At 43.6% G+C, this 17,856-nt stretch overlaps 1 protein-coding gene across 2 annotated transcripts in view; it reads right to left on the bottom strand.

Annotated features, from left to right (window-relative positions):
* LOC135522621 (cadherin-12-like) overlaps positions 1-17,856 on the bottom strand; it is a 126,102-nt gene that overhangs the window by 30,210 nt on the left and 78,036 nt on the right. The window contains exons 6-7 of one of the 2 annotated variants that reach the window (XM_064949059.1): positions 14,596-14,849; positions 485-625 (exon numbers count right to left, since the gene is read on the bottom strand). In XM_064949059.1, coding sequence (XP_064805131.1) covers positions 485-625; positions 14,596-14,849 — 395 coding nt within the window. The remainder of the gene's footprint in view (positions 1-484; positions 626-14,595; positions 14,850-17,856) is intronic. The other variant, XM_064949057.1, reaches the window with a different exon arrangement.

Here is a 17,856-nt window from a genome sequence, read left to right as displayed (position 1 = left end):
TAAAAAACGATTTAGTCTGTTAGAATGTCTTAAAATAACAGTGATGTAAATGAACTCTTAATTCAACACGGCAGGGCTCTCCATCATGCATTTATTTGACTTTACAGAACCTATTTTTTTTTGTGGCGTGACTGAAAACAGACAATTTCTTCATCATCGTCAATATAAGATGATTCAAACAAGAAAACTCAGATCATAAAATGTTTTAGTCATGAGTGGAACACCATTAATTGAAGGCAGTGAAAATGTATAGAGGGTAACGAATGAAGAGTCAGACAGAGAGAGTTTAAGAGACAGTTAAGATGGGCACGCCAGAGGAGACAATGTCCTGATCAAACTCGCTCCAGAGGAGCCATCATGCTTTACGGTCACCCATAAACGACTCACACAAAATGGATTGACTTGATTAAATCCACCTTAAATTCGTCACATAGATAACAATAGAGAAAGGCAACAGTGACACCTACATTAATCACGATCATACTTACTAAGTTTGGTGGCCACAATGGTGATATTGTGCTGGGCGATACTCTCTCTGTCCAGGAGTTCGTTAGTGGAAATCGTTCCCTCCACTGGATCAATGTCAAAGTAGCTGTCCAGGTCACTTTTCCAGTCAATGGAATACCTAATAAAAAGTTTGGTAAATTAGGTAATTTCCCACATATACAAGAGGGTAGCAAATAATTGATTTTCCCTATGGGCAAATATATAGAATTTGTTGTAATACAGTGGCTTGCAAAAGTGTTCACCCCCTTGGCATTTTTCTATTTTGTTGCATTATAACCTGGAATTAAAATTGAATTTTGGGGGGATTGTATCATTTAATTTACACAACATGCCTACCACTTTGAAGATGCACATTTTATTGTGAAAAGAATGAGAAATAAGACAAAAAAACAGAGAACTTGAGCATGCATAACTGTCCCTCAAAAATGTCCCTGTATTTAGTGCCGTCCATCATTCCTTCAATGTTGACCAGTTTCCCAGTCCCTGCCAATGAAAAACATCACCACAGCATGATGCTGCTACCACCATGCTTCACTGTGGGGATGGTGTTGTCGGGGTGATGAGAGGTGTTTACGCCAAACATGGCATGTTCCTTGATGGCCATAACGCTCAATTTTAGTCTCATCTGACCTGAGTACCTTCTTCCATATGTTTGGGGAGTCTCCCACATGCCACCAAACATGTTTGCTTATTTTCTGGCCACTCTTTCATAAAGCCCAGCTCTGTGGAGTGTACGGCTTAAAGTGGTCCTATGAACAGATATTCCAATCTCCAAAGCTTTGCAGCTCCTTTGGGGTTATCTTTGGTCTCTTTGTTGCCTCTCTGATTAATGCCCTCCTTGCCTGGTCCGTGAGTTTTGCTGGGCGGCCCTCTCTTGGCAGGTTTATTGTGGTGCTATATTCTTTCTATTTTTAAACAATGGATTTAAATGGTGCTTTGCGGGATGTTCAAAATTTCTGATTTTTTTTATATAACCTAACCCTGATCTGTATTTCTCCACAACTTTGTCTCTGACCTGTTTGGAGAGCTCCTTGGTCTTCATGGTGCCGCTAGCTTGGTGGTGCGCCTTGCTTAGTGGTGTTGCAGACTCTGGGGCCTTTCAGAAATGGTGTATATATTCTGAGATCATGTGACAGATCATGACACTTAGATTACACACAGGTGGACTTTATTTAACCAATTATTTGACTTCTGAAGATAATTGGTTTCACCAGATCTTATTAAGGAGGCTTCATAGCAAGGGTGTGAATACATATGCATGCACCACTTTTCTATTTTTATTTTTTATATTTTTTCTAAACAAATTTGGACTATTTTGTGTATGTCCATTACATGAAAACCAAATAAAAATCTATTTAAATTACAGATTGTGATGCAGAAAAATAGGGAAGACGCCAAGGGGGTGAATACTTTTGCAAGGCACTGTGTAGTGACCCAGGTTTTGCATCCCAAATGGCAGCCTATTCCCTATGCAATGCACTACGTTTGACCAGAGCCATATGGGCCCTGGTCAAAAGTATTGCACTTTTTAAGTACTAGTGTGCCATTTGGGATGCAGTTAATAATTATTTATTACTCATACACTAAGTGCATTTCTACAAAATGGGCTGTGGTAAGCAGCATACATCCCAATTGAGTAATATGGGCACAGGTATATTGGTTTATGCTAACAAAATGATTTTCTAAAGTAACAGAAATGGACTTAAGACAAGCAGCCTTTAAAAGGAACATTGCTCTAGAAATGTTATTTAATGAGGTTTATAAGTGCAACTGAAAGCAGGGACATCGTTAAGACACACAACATTACAAGACGGATGCAAGCTGCATGTTCATTAAATGTTGGTTCTATATTTTACTTTTCCTATGCTGGTAGCACAGCTCTGCAACAACTTATAATAAGGCATTTCTGCCTGAATATTCATGATATCGGGTGTGTAGACTCTGAGATTCTGTTTGCTGAGGAACAGGTCAATGGTTTAAGCCCTGTCTCTCATATTTATGAGCGAGACACAAGAACATGTTTTAGAGTCAACCATGAAAGCGACAGTGTAAAGTTCTAACCATATTCTTGGGGTTTTCTATTCAAATTCCCAGTTACCTTAGTGCTCTCTTTTAACCCTGTTTAGTTGAAGGCCTTGAAGTAGACCTGATTTAGTAAGGACCACTCATTGTTACTTTCTTTGATGAATATTATACTACAACTCTGATTACAGGTTCAAATGAGTGAATGCTTATAAATCCATCCTTTGGGCATTACCCATATTTTCATGGTTGAATCTCAACCTGTCTCATCACTTTAGCTTTCTATTTATAAATGACCTCCCCTTTTGAATTGCTAGTTTTAAAATGTCCTTTGTAATGGTTAGTATGAAAATGTACCATCCCTTCAAACTGAATTCTTATCATGTTCCAACAAGTCAAATCACCAGTCTTGTATTTAATTTTAATATTTAAGTTTACAAGAAAAGATATCATCATGCCCTTGTCATGACGTGGCCCTTTCTGAGTGTTTACCATGCGTAATGACTGACTGCTATTGATATAAAAGATCTTCAGATCTTTAAGAGTGGATTCGGGAGATAGCTGCTCTATATAAACTAATGCTTCCGTGGTGCCCCAGGTTATTAATGGTTTATTTGTAGCATGGTTTAATTCAATCATGTAATCTATCAAATGTTAGGTAATCAACTTGAAAATAGCATAACATCTCATTTAACCATAGTAGATGCACAACACTCTTGTTTCATTTAAAAACACATATGCAAATATTAGTCAATAAAAATCACATCAACAGCTGTGTAACATCAATATACTTCATTGTGAATACCTAACATACTGTACGTTTGTAGTCAGTCATTGGAATAACTGAGTAAACAAGAGAAGCAAAACAAAACTGAATTCCACTGCTATGAACAGATGGGATAGAATACAGTGCTTCAGTCCACTTTCTAGCACCATGGACAGCTCAACTCATAGTTTTGCACCATGGGCTTATCTCGTCCCTTTCAAGGGCTATGGACAGCACTGCATACTTTTCAGAACCATGGACAGCTCTATCCTGTTCTGTGTCATGCGCAACTCCACTAATTTCCAGCCCCTTTGACACCACACTGGCAATGGACAGCGACATACCACTGAATTTCACATATCTATGCAGTGTTCACATCTGCTTAACTTTCTCTGTTCAACCCATTGGCATTGAAGTGTGGCCTGAGCCTCAAACTAGAGTAGTTGGAAAGACAACTCCTCACCACACCTACTCTTCTACTCTTTCACATATAATGTGTCGTCTGTCACAAAGAGAACTCAAAAGAGAATTCAAATTCGCCAATCATGACATTGGAACATATTTCCTTTCGATATTTCTCAGAAATATTGGCTTTGCAGAAGAAGCTTGCACATAAACTGAACATAACATTCTGAAATAATGTGAACTGTGCAATCAAGTATTTGTGTTGAAAACGGCACAAACTTGCATTCTCCTCCACAGCACAAACTAACGTTCGCCTCCATCGAGTCAATATTAGAAGGCCATAAAGGCCTTTTATGGACAGAGTATGATGGAGAAGCCTGAAAGTTTACAGCCAAGGTGAGGGCACTGGATGCTGCACCTCTTCCTTTCAGAATATAAAAAAAGTCTAAATAAATCAAATAAAAGATATTCGTGACCTCGTCTTGTCAGAAAAGGTTGCACAAATGCAATCCCTCAAAGTCATCTGAACTTTAAGTTTATGTTTGGAGTAACTGTAAAATGCTGTCTTCATGCATGTTCTTCCCTCAGCTAGAGAGGCAAAACTCTAAAAGCGTATTTCGCTATGCATGGAAGGTCATTGGTACTATTGTTTTGGGGGCGAGAAAGCAAAGTCTCTTCTCTGATGGCATGAAAATGAGCAATGTCAACTGTGGAGTTGCTGAATAATTAAACACACTCAAGTCAAAGTGAAAAATCTAAACAACAGAGAGCAAAGGCTTTTTGTTCTACAAATCTCTGCCTCATCCATTCTATTGTCTTTTACAAGATTAAATATTCATATTAAAACAAATACTTTCTTGGATGCAACAGGCTATCTTTTCCATCTGTGTATTGTTCAACCCTTGAGTAGTACATATTGTGAAATCAACATTGTAGAACTAAAAAGCAATCTGTCTAAACAAAAATAACTAATAGACTCCAAGACAAATCACCCTTCATAGTTTTTAAAACAATGCACACTGTTTCCATCTGTGCCGGAACACTCAATTGCCAATACTATGCACTGAGTATTATTTTAAATGCGCTTTGCAAGAAGACCGAGAGAAAGTTTGGGGTGTTATTTTTGTTGAGTAGTTTAATCAAATTAGTATTGTTCAGCTGTAACAAAAGCCCAGGAGTCCAGGAGTTAAGATCATAGTAGTACAGCACTACCCAAGGTCCTATAGTTACTCATCCTATTTTTTTAACTGTAATTAAAACTGTAACCTTACTTGACAGGACTGGGTAACACAGCAAAAGAGGTAGAGATGGGTGGGCTTTATTGTTGTTGAATCAGTTCAGTGTAGGCCTGGAACAAAGATTTTTAAGTGGCACCAAGTGTCCTATACCAGGACTCTCCAACCCACCTTCTGGAGAACTACCATCCTGTAGGTTTTCACTCCAACCCTAATCCAGCGCACTTGATTTTAATAATTAGCTGGTTGATAAGCTAAATCAGGTTAGTTACTCCAGAAAAATGCTGGGTTGCAGGCTTTGGGTCAATTACTTGGTTTGTTTTCTGCTGGGTTATTGACGCTGGGTGCTGGATTACTGAGATATGACACAGCAGGTCAGATCAGAAGACTGGAGGCGTAATTTAGTAGGGGAGTGTTATTCAACAAGTTATTTTTTGCTATCCATGAGAGTAAATGTCATTCCTATTCATCTATTCTATTGTATAAGTATTATAGATTAAGGTTTTTAAATGTGTTACTATTGTGTGACTGAAGCTTACAGAAGTGTATAACTTCCCAAAAGCCTTTGTGAATCCCATCTTTGTGAAAAATTAAGGTCGCATGCCATATTATTAGTAATGGGGAACTGAAGCATTGACGTTTCCCAGACAATTGTGTCAAAAATAGGTTCACTGCTCAAGGCTTTGATCAACACATTGTACACTATTGGCACCTGCTGGCCAAAATAATTTAGAGCTGCCAAATTACTAAAAATGTCACACGCTGTAGCACGGGTGCAGACTAGCCTTTTTGTCTTCTAGCGAAACAAATGCCAAACAAATCAGGTGGTTGTTCGACAAAATGAAGCTTCAGACATCATTGATCATGTGCTTCTGATAAAGTGATACAGGCATCGGCACACTGCTTTGAAGTAAACTGCCTAGCCATTTCAACGCATGTCTCAGTACTCCGGTATCAAACATAACATCACTACTTATTACAATATCTAATAAATAATCAAAATATTATAGAATGTGAAAAAAACATGGAATAATTGCATTTTCAGCATGTAAACTCAGCAAAAAAAGAAGCGTCCCTTTTTTCAGGACCCTGTCTTTCAAAGATAATTCGTAAAAATTGAAATAACTTCCCAGATCTTCATTGGAAAGGGTTTAAGCACTGTTTCCCATGTTTGTTTCAATGTACCATAAACAATGAATGAACATGCACCTGTGGAATGGTAGTTAAGACATTAACAGCTTACAGACGGTAGGCAATTAAGGTCACAGTTATGAAAACTTAGGACACTAAAGAGGCCTTTCGACTGACTCTGAAAAAATACTAAAGAAATATGGCCAGGGTCCCTGCTCATCTGCGTGAGCGTGTCTTAGGAATGCTGCAAGGAGGCATGAGGACTGCAGATGTAGCCAGGGAAATAAATTGCAATGTCCATACGGCTAAGACAGCGCTACAGGGAGACAGGACGGACAGCTCATCGTCCTCGCAGTGGCAGACCACGTGTAACAACACCTGCACAGGATCAGTACATCCAAACATCACACCTGCGGGACAGGTACAGGATGGCAGCAACAACTGTCCGAGTTACACCAGGAATGCACAATCCCTCCATCAGTGCTCAAACTGTCCACAATAGGCTGAGAGAGGCTGGACAGGCTTGTAGGCCTGTTGTAAGGCAGGTCCTCACCAGACATTACCGGTAACAACATCGCCTATGGGCACAAACCCACCCTCGCTGGACCAGACAGGACTGGCAAAAAGTTCTCTTCACTGACAAGTTGCGGTTTTGTCTCACCAAGGGTGATGGTCGGATTCGCTTTTATCATCGAAAGAATGAACGTTACACCAAGGCCTGTACTCTGGAGCGGGACCGATTTGGTGGTGGAGGGTCCATCATGATCTGGGGCAGTGTGTCTTAGCATCATCGGACTGAGCATGTTGTCATTCCAGGCAATCTCAACGCTGTGCGTTACAGGGAAGATATCCTCTTCCCTCATGTGGTACCCTTCCTGCAGCCTCATCCTGACATCACCCTCCATCATGACAATGCCACCAGTCATACTGCTCATTCTGTGCATGATTTTATGCAAGACAGGAATGTCAGTGTTCTGTCATGGCCAGTGAAGAGCCGGGATCTCAATCCCATTGAGGAAGTCTGTGACCTGTTGGATTGTAGGGTGAGGGCTAGAGCCATTTCCTCTATAAATGTCCAGCTACCTTGGTGGAAGAGTGGGGTAACATCTCACAGCAAGAACTGGAAAATCTGGTGCAGTCCGTGAGGAGGAGATGAACTGTAGTACTTAATGCAGTTGGTGGCCACACCAGATACTGTCAGGATTTGGCCAGGGTTGTTCCAGTTGTTGGTCACTAGATGCCCCCATTGTGCTTTTTGTCCTTATGTTTTTCCCTTGTTACCCATTATTATTTGCACCTGTGTCTCGTTTCCCCTGAGTGTATTTAAACCCTTAGTTTCCCTCTGTTCTGTGCTCTGTGTTTGTATGTTAGCACCCTGCCCTAGTGTTCTGTGTGCTCTTGTCGATTCCGGGTGACGTTCTTGTGGTATTCTGTTTTTTGTTTTTGTTTATTTTTGGTGAGTTTCTTTTGAGTTCTTTTGTGTTTTACCTACCACCTTTTGGATTTGCCATTTTTGTATTTTAGGATTTTTTTCGTTATTAAATACACCGTCTTAAGTACTGCTGTGTCTGCCTCATCTTCTGGGTTCTGCTGTCTATTCGTGGCTCAGTTGGTTAAGTGACTGTTTCTCACTCCGGAGACCCAGGTTCGAAACCGGGTCCTGACAGAAACACAGAGCCAAAAATGAACCCAGAGGCAGCCAGTTCCCAGGTCCTTTTTGCCACGCTGTCCCACCACCAGGAGACTGTCCAACGCCACGAAGCCGCCCTGGTTCAGCAAGAGGCCTTAATGGCTAGACATTCTCATCTTCTGTCGGAGATGCTGACTTCCATTAAGCAAATATCTGATCGACTTACCCCGGCAACAGTTCCCGTCCCAGTACCTCAAGTTCACGTACCCATGGCAGTTAACCCCCTGGCTGAACCTCGTCTTCCACCTCCCCAACGGTTCTCAGGTGATCCAAGTGTTTGTAAAGGGTTTCTCACTCAATGTTCTCTCTCCTTTGAGCTGCAACCCTCGTCGTTTCCCACCGACCGGTCTAAGATCGCATATATCATCACCCTGCTGTCGGAAAAAGCCCTGGCCTGGGCTACTGCTGTGTGGGATGCCCATAGTTCCTGCTGTGCCAGCTACTCTGCCTTTGCTGAGGAATTCAAACGAGTGTTTCAAGGCCCAAGCAGTGGTTCTGACTCAGCCAAACAGCTCCTGACTCTCCATCAAGGTTGGCGCAGCGTGACGGACTATGCCATCCAGTTCCGCACGGTGGCAGCAGCGAGTGGCTGGAACAACGAGGCGCTCACGGTGTGCTTTCTGAAAGGCCTTTCCGACACTATCCAAGATGAACTGGCCACTCGGGAACCACCGGACAATCTCGAGTCCCTGATCAAGTTGGCCTCACGCATTGACCAGCGTCTGAGAGAGAGAGAACTCAACCGTAGACCTCTAGCCCCTATCAGTCCCAGCTCCGAGTCCCCACCTTTATCATCACTGGCTCCACCGGAACCCATGCAGATTGGACGCATCTCCCAGGCTGAGAGAGACCGCCGGATGAGGGAGCGACGCTGTCTATATTGCGGCAAACCGGGCCATTTCCGTTCCACGTGTCCCGGGCTCCAGGGAAACGCTCTGTCCCGTACAGACCGGGGGAACTGTAACGGGAAACATAACCTCCTCCCATCCGTCCAACTCCCGTCTGCTCATTCCAGTCACCCTCTCCTGGGACAACCACAAGCTTCACCTTCAAGCCTTGGTAGACTCTGGAGCCGCAGGTAACTTCATGGATGGTGTCTGGGCGAAGGAGAATGGCGTTCCCTCTGAACCTCTAAGTGAACCCATGAGGGTTACTACATTGGATGGAAGCCCTTTGGGATCTGGACTTGTCACTCATGTCACTACCTCCTTGAGACTTTCAGTTTCACAACACCAGGAATTGATGAACTTTCATTTGATCTCCTGTTCCGAGTTCCCTCTCGTCCTTGGATACCCCTGGCTTCACAGCCATAACCCTCACATCGACTGGTCTGTGGGCACTATCAAGCAGTGGGGTCCTACGTGCCAAGCTACTTGTATTTTCCAGAATTCCCGAGTTCTACTCCCGAGTCTTTAGAATCCATCGACCTGACCCGAGTTCCCGAGTGTTACCATGACCTCAAACTGGTGTTTAGCAAACAGAGGGCCACCATGCTACCACCCCATAGATCTTACGATTGCCCCATCGACCTGTTTCCGGGCACTTGCCCCCCAGGGGTCGGATCTTTTCCCTATCTCCACCCGAACGAGCTGCTATGGATACCTACATCAAGGACTCTCTGGAAGCAGGCCTCATGCGTCCATCAACCTCCCCGGCGGGAGCAGGGTTTTTCTTTGTGGCCAAGAAAGATGGTGGGTTACGTCCTTGCATCGACTACCGGGGACTCAATGACATAACCGTCCGTAACCGTTACCCGCTACCCCTTATGGCCACAGCCTTCGAGCTGCTCCAGGAAGCAGTTGTTTTCACTAAGCTTGACCTGCGGAACGCATACCATCTTGTGCGGATCAGACCTGGTGACGAGTGGAAGACCGCTTTCAACACGCCTACTGGTCACTATGAATACTTGGTGATGCCCTTCGGCCTGACCAACGCCCCAGCGGTGTTCCAAGCGCTCATAAACGATGTGCTTAGGGATATGCTTAACATATTTGTGTTCGTTTACTTGGATGACATCCTCATCTTTTCGAGCTCCCTTCAAGAACACACTAAGCATGTCAGACACGTACTCAAACGCCTCCTGGACAGCCATCTGTACGTTAAGCCGGAAAAATGTGAGTTCCATTCATCCCGAGTACAATTCCTGGGATTTGTAGTGGAACCCGGTCGAATCCAAATGGACCCTAGGAAGGTAGGGGCGGTAGCGGATTGGCCCACCCCCAAATCCGTTAAGGATGTTCAGCGTTTCCTGGGCTTCACAAACTTTTACCGCAAGTTCATCAAGAACTTCAGTTTGGTGGCAGCTCCTCTCTCAGCTTTAACCAAAGGTGGCAATGCAAGGTTTTTTTGGGGAAGAGAAGCTGAGACGGCCTTCCAAGGACTCAAGCAGCGCATCCTCTCTGCTCCCATCCTGATACTACCGACTACGGATGAACCATTTGTGGTGGAGGTAGACGCATCAGAGGTTGGTGTTGGAGCTGTCCTGTCTCAGAGGGGTGAAGACAAGAAGCTTCATCCGTGCGCTTTCTTCTCACACCGGCTTACCCCGACTGAGAGGAACTACGATGTGGGGGATCGTGAACTCCTAGCGGTTAAGATGGCATTGAAGGAATGGAGACACTGGCTCGAGGGGGCTTCTCACCCGTTTCAAGTGCTTACGGACCACAAAAATCTGGAGTATATCCAGCAGGCGAAGCGATTGAACTCTAGACAAGCTAGATGGTCTCTTTTCTTCAATCGATTCCAGTTTATCCTCACCTATCGGCCCGGGTCGAAGAATCTCAAACCGGATGCCCTGTCCCGAGTCTACGCTCCTGCCATTCGAGATGACACGGACATGCCTGTCCTTCCTGCTGCTAAGATTGTGGCTCCGATCTCCGAGGCAAGTTGAGGATACCGTGAGACGTGCTCAAGCTAGCGAACCGGACCCTAAAGGAGGCCCTGCCAATCGGTTGTTTGTCCCCAAGGCAGTGAGGACTCAGGTCCTTCTGTGGGGGCACTCCTCTCGCCTCACCTGTCATCCGGGCGTAGGTCGCACCTTGGAGTTCATCCAGCGTAAGTTCTGGTGGCCTACCATAAGAGAAGACGTTGCCACTTTCGTCAATGCCTGCCCCGTGTGCTGCCAGGGCAAATCTTCTCACCTCCGCCCTCAAGGACTCCTTCACCCTTTACCTGTTCCCCACAGACCCTGGTCCCATATCTCATTGGACTTTATTACTGGACTTCCTCCATCCCATGGCAATACTACTATCCTAGTCATAATCGACAGGTTTTCAAAGGCGGCCAGGTTCTTCCCTCTGACTAAGTTACCTTCTGCCAAGGAAACGGCTGAGTTGGTAATTAATCATGTGTTCCGAGTCTTCGGCATTCCTCAAGATGTGGTTTCTGACAGAGGTCCCCAGTTCGCCTCAAGGTTTTGGAAGGCCTTCTGCCAACTCATGGGGGCTTCTGCCAGTCTATCTTCAGGGTACCATCCGGAGTCCAACGGCCAAACAGAGAGGATGAATCAAGAGCTGGAAACCACCCTCCGATGTATGACTCGTGGCAACCCGTCCACATGGTCATCCTTTATTGTTTGGGCCGAATACGCGCACAACACCTTGCGCTCCTCCTCCACTGGTATGTCCCCGCACGAGTGTCAGTTTGGCTATGCTCCTCCATTGTTCCCGGACCAGGAGGCAGAAGTCAGAGTGCCTTCAGCCTTGAGGTTCGTCAGACGCTGTCGGCTTATGTGGAGGAAGACCCGTCTTAATCTGATGCGTTCCTCACAGAGGTATCAACAACAAGCCAACAGACGTCGCCGTCCCGGGCCTACCCTGCGCCCCGGCCAGAGAGTGTGGCTCTCCACAAGAGACTTACCTCTACGGGTGGAGTCTCGCAAGCTGTCCCAAAAATACATCGGTCCCTTCAAGGTTGCCAGGAGAGTTAACCCAGTTTCTTATCGCCTACACTTACCCAGATCCCTTAAGATTAATCCCACATTTCATGTGTCTTTGTTAAAACCTGTTGTTTTTTCTCCCCTTGTCCCGGCAGACAGACCTCCCCCTCCGCCTCGTGTCATTGGAGGCCAGCCGGCTTATACCGTCCACCGGATACTGGATTCCCGCCGGGTGCAGCGGTCCTGGCAGTATCTGGTGGACTGGGAAGGCTACGGTCCTGAGGAGCGCTCCTGGGTTCCTGCCAAAGACATCCTGGACCCTGACCTCATTCGTCAGTTCAGGGTCTTCCACCCTGAGAGAGCTGGTGGGAACGTCAGGAGCCGTTCCTAGGGGGGGGATTCTGTCAGGATTTGGCCAGGGTTGTTCCAGTTGTTGGTCACTAGATGCCCCCATTGTGCTTTTTGTCCTTATGTTTTTCCCTTGTTACCCATTATTATTTGCACCTGTGTCTCGTTTCCCCTGAGTGTATTTAAACCCTTAGTTTCCCTCTGTTCTGTGCTCTGTGTTTGTATGTTAGCACCCTGCCCTAGTGTTCTGTGTGCTCTTGTCGATTCCGGGTGACGTTCTTGTGGTATTCTGTTTTTTGTTTTTGTTTATTTTTGGTGAGTTTCTTTTGAGTTCTTTTGTGTTTTACCTACCACCTTTTGGATTTGCCATTTTTGTATTTTAGGATTTTTTTCGTTATTAAATACACCGTCTTAAGTACTGCTGTGTCTGCCTCATCTTCTGGGTTCTGCTGTCTATTCGTGGCTCAGTTGGTTAAGTGACTGTTTCTCACTCCGGAGACCCAGGTTCGAAACCGGTTCCTGACAAGATACTATCTGTTTTTTTTTACCTCCCCTTTGTTCAGGGACACATTATTGAATTTCTGTTAGTCACATGTCTGTGGAACTTGTTCAGGTTATGGCTCAGTTTTGTTGTGTAAATATTTGTGTTAACATATTTTAAGTCTGCTGAAAAGAAACGCAGTTGACAGTGAGAGGATGTTTATTTTTTTTGCTGAGTTTACATTTAGTCTCATGGGTGAAAGCCCCGTAACAAAAGACCCATCTGCTAGGTCAACCCAGCATGAGAGTTTAAAATATGCAACTGATGGTGAAATTAACCCATGTTTTGGTAATCCCAACAACCCAACATGTTGGTTTATTCACACAATCCAACTGGCTGGGGAGTCTAAATAAGCCAACATGTTAAGTCCACAACGTAAACAGCGCTGGGTTACCAAATAACCCAAATAGTTTTAGCCTATCATTTTTTTAGAGTGTGGTTTTAAAGTAAAAACTGAATCAGGTTAGTTACAACTGGGGTTGGAGTAAACCCCTATGGGAAGGGTAGCTCTCCAGGAACAGGCTTGAAGAGCCCAGACCTATAGTATTTGCAATCTTTCCTTAGCCTTAATAAACATTTAGAAAGGTCATGAAGAGTCAAAAATTTGTTTTTCATGACAGTGGATGATATTTGAAGGAAAACATATTCAAATAAGCTAACCAGTAGGAAAAATAACTGTTGCTTCTACATTGATAAAGTTTGATCATAAAGTTACTGGTCCCCTCGCCATATGTCAAACACTTGGATTTATTATTAAGGGGACACGGCTAATTTTTAATGCACCAATAGTGTAAATAAGTACAGCCTTCTAACCAACATTGGATAAGGCATGTTTGCAGAGGGGCATGGTTTATATAGTTAGATAGCTACTCTACTGATGCCAACATTTGACTGTATGGTATCAGCAAATATATTTATTACTTTACCCTTTTCATCTATGGCAAAGATAGTTATCTTTCCCGTTTCATCTGTATCTGGTGTTAGCTAGTTAAGGGCTAGCTAGGTCTTCATCCAGCATGGAAGAAAAGGAGGGAAGGGTCGTTCAAAACTCTGACGCAGTCGTCAAGTCAACACATCTGTCACTGCTGCTCTGGGAGATGTATATATACTGAACAATATGTACTCAACATGTAAAGTGTTGGTCCCATGTTTCATGAGCTGAAATAAAATATACAATAATTTTTCAATATGCACAAAAAGCTTATTTCTCTAAAATATTATGCACCAATTTGTCCACTTCCCTGTTAGTGAGCACGTCGACTTCGTCAAGATAATCCATTCACTTGACAGGTGTGGCAAGTCAAGAAGCTGATTGAGCAGCATGATCATTATACAGGTGCACATTGTGCTGGAACAATAATTGGCCACTGTCTCAAGTTTTGAGGGAGCATGCAATTGGTGTGCTAACTGCCAGAATGTCCACCAAAGCTAATGACAGAGAATGTAATGTTCAATTCTCTACTATAAACCACCCTCAATGTAGTTTTCGAAAATTTGTCAGTACGTCCAACCTCACATCCGCAGACCACGTCTAACCACGCCAGCCCAGGACCTCCTCTTCCGGCTTATGTTCCACCATAATTTTCAAATAAATTCATAAAAAATCCTACAATGTGATTTTGTCTGTCATAGTTGAAGTGTACCTATGATGAAAATTACAGGCCTCTCTCATCTTTTTAAGTGGGAGAACTTGCACAATTGGTGGCTGACTAAATACTTTTTTGCCCCACTGTATGTATGTATGTATGTATGTATGTATGTATGTATGTATGTATGTATGTATGTATATATATATATATATATATATATATATATATATATATATATATATATATACACATACATACAGTGGGGCAAAAAAGCTTTGTGTATCAATACATTGAGATGATATTACTGCAACACTGCTCACAGCATCCAAGTTGCTTGACATAGGTGTTTCAAAGAGCTATCAGTCAAGGTGAGCTCATGAATATAATCTCCCCGCTCACTCAGCCTGTCTTTTCAAACTTCCTGTTAGTTAGTCATGAAAGAAAAAGTACTTTCAGAATGAGTTTTCAGGACCTTTAACTTTACCTGACAGGGCTGTTGCTAGCATCCAGATCCTGTCCGGTGACAGCTCCGATGATGTCGCCTACAGGTGAGTCCTCGTATACCTCCATCTCGTAAGAGGGCTTAGTGAACACTGGAGGCTCATCTACATCCAGGACGTTAATCTTCACTGTGGCTGTGTCCTTGAAGGCCCCGAAGCTGTGGAACCGCGGGTCCAGGTGGGCGTTTTCTGCATCTACCTTGAAGGTGTAGGCCTTCTTCGTTTCGTAGTCCAGCGGCTGAAAGACAGATAGAAACAAAGACAGTGATTAGATGTGTTGATTGTATTGACTTCAACAAGGTGAAATTGCAATAATGCATATTTAGTTTACATCCACTCAATGTGTTCCATATCCTCAATACCAGCATTGCATACACCTACACGGCACAGAAGCATTAACTGCTCTATAAAAGCTCTCAACAAATGTCAGTTTACAGGTTCAAGTGTTCTCGCTCCAATGTCTCTGACATCTCTGCACCGGGTCAGTTAGCAAGAGCTTAGGGTTGCCTCGGTAACCACACCATGTCTGCAGCCACGATGTAAACATCCACTAGTGGTGACAACCATGTCCTCACGGTTGCCTGTCTCCTGGCCTCTCATGTGTGGCTGGCTGCCACTCACGTACATGCACACATACACACATACATGCACACACGCATAAATATTATACATACACACACACTGACCTCTCATGTGTGACCTCAGCGGCACTAACAGACAGACAGAGCATGGTAGGCACACCCGACTAGTCCTGTGTCACACGAAATAAGTCCCCTTATGGTGTTAACAAGTGAAAACATCTGGTAAAAGCTGAGGTAAAATGTATTTTTGAAGAGGCCGCAAGCGAGAGGGAAAAGTTGTGAATTTAACATGGTGATAGTCTTGATGGCATTTGTATGCTAACATGTACAGTGCAGTGAAAAGTATTTGCCCCATTTCTGATTCTCTACTTTTGCATATTTATGATACTGGATGTTATCAGATCTTCAACCAAAACCTAATATTTGAGAAAGAGAACCTGAGTTTACAAATCCACCCCAAAAAGTGTACTTATTTTATTTATTTAATTAACAAAGTTAAGCAACACCCAATTCCCCTGTTTGAAAAAGTAATTGCTCCCTTACACTCAATAACTGGTTGTGCCATTTTTAGCTGCAATGACTGCAACCAAATGCTTCCTGTAGTTGTTGATCAGTCTCACATCGCTGTGGAGGAATTTTGGCCCACTCTTACATGCAGAACTGCTTTAACTCAGCGAAATTTGTAGGTTTTCAAGCATGAACTGCTCGTTTGAAGTCCTGCCATATCAATTGGGATTTGGTCTGAACTTTGACTAGGCCATTCCAATCTTAAAATGTGTTTCTTTTAAACTATTTTCATGTAGACTTGATTGTGTGTCGTCTTGTCTTGCTACATGACCCAACTGCGCTCCAGCTTCAGCTCACAGACGGATGGCCTGACATTCTCCTGTAGAATTCTCTGATACAGAGCAGAATTCATTTTCCATTCTATTAAGGTAAAGTCCTGAGGCAGTAAAGCATCCCCAAATCATCACACTACTACCACCATGCTTGAGAGAAGAGGTGCGCAGACCTCTTTAGACATACTTTCACTGGAGACCTGGAGAGATATTACACTCCATATCCACAAACACACGCAGTACCCACTCGTACGTGCACGCATCTACAAAGGCACACACACAGGCAAGGACAAGCACACACACATGCATGCACGTGCACACACAAAGCACCTCCTCCATATCCAGTGGTGAAAACCATGCTACAAGCCAATAACAAATTCAAGGCAAATGGGTTCCTATACTCAAATATTTTAAAATATGTGGAAAGAGAACATAAATGAATTGCAGTAGCTTTCCCCAAGCCTATAAAATACCAGCTGGCACTGGTTTTATTGCTTGCACATTCCTTAGTCCTGTAACATTTTTATCAAGTCCCGTCCACAAAGTTATTTTCCAAGGTCAGCACTTTGGCTTGTAAACACTGTCATAGAGTATAGGGTGCCAAGCATTGGATTAAAACGTCGTAACAGCAGAGACAAAATGAGAATGAGGTCAGAGTTGGAAAACGCACTCCCGGCCAGCCACAGTTTTCAGCAACACATGGTCAGAAATGGGGTTACAAAAATCTGGTAACTTTCCCAAAATGTCCAGATTTTCCAGGAATCCTGGTTGGAGGATTCTGGATCCATGCTTATTCCCTCCTGATTCTGTGAATCTTCCTACTGGGATTCATTGAAACCCAGTACATTTTGGGAAAGTTACTGTAATTTTGCCACCCTATAGGGAGTAAGAAAATGCAGCCATTTTGAACACCCTGTTCACAATATACAAACTCATACACTATGATGATTGCATGTCAAATAAATCCCATAGACTACCCAAGGGTTGCGAGGGTTGGGAAGAATGTCAATAGCTTCATCGCTCTTTTAATGTGTCTGACTTCAGTGATAGCCATGTTATTAGATTGGCGATGTATGTATCTGCTAATGACTTCAGCTAAAAAGCTGTGAAAGGGGAACAAAATGGAGTGAAGAGGGGTAATGAGAGCAACTAACTAATGTGTCAATGCTTGAGCTGTAATCAAATCACATCTCCAAGTCTGTGTCCCACATGGCACCCTAATCCCAGCTCTGTTCAAAATGAATGCACTATGTAGGGAATAAGGTGTCATTTTGGACGTACTGGGGGTCTGCTGTCAGGAAAGAGAGAAGTATGCTCTTACCTCCCTATCTAGAACATGCCCCACTTATCCATGTCCATGGTCTGGTGTCTTATGGGTAAATACATTTCCAGCGTTCCACATTCCTGAAGTGTTTAATTATGACAGGAATGTGTGTTATTGCATGCTCACTGACAGAGAGAGGTAAGCTGCATTACAAATGCCACTATTTTTCCTATATATAGCACTACTTTTAACCAGGTCTTAGTAAAAAGTAATGCACAATATAGGGAATAGGGTACCCTTGGAGACGCAACCACATGGTCTCCTTTCTCAACAGAGGGGAATGTGTAAAGAGGACAGACATGCACACTTCCTCTCATGTCAGTGTTGCTGCTCTTCAACATCACAACAGAGCATGCTTTAAATTCTAGACGGGCTGGTTTAGCCCTTTGATATGTTAATGTGCACCTTCGTTGCACTGGCGGTGATACTGAATGAAGGAAACCCAACGTTTTTCAATTGAACACTATTTATGATCCAAGGGACTTTGTTAATTTTGAATTA

This window comes from Oncorhynchus masou, chromosome 30 (assembly GCF_036934945.1).
Source record: "Oncorhynchus masou masou isolate Uvic2021 chromosome 30, UVic_Omas_1.1, whole genome shotgun sequence".
NCBI classification, from domain to species: Eukaryota; Metazoa; Chordata; class Actinopteri; order Salmoniformes; family Salmonidae; genus Oncorhynchus; species Oncorhynchus masou.
The sequence above is the reverse complement of the archived record's forward strand: the minus strand, read 5'-3'. Positions and strand labels throughout refer to the sequence as shown.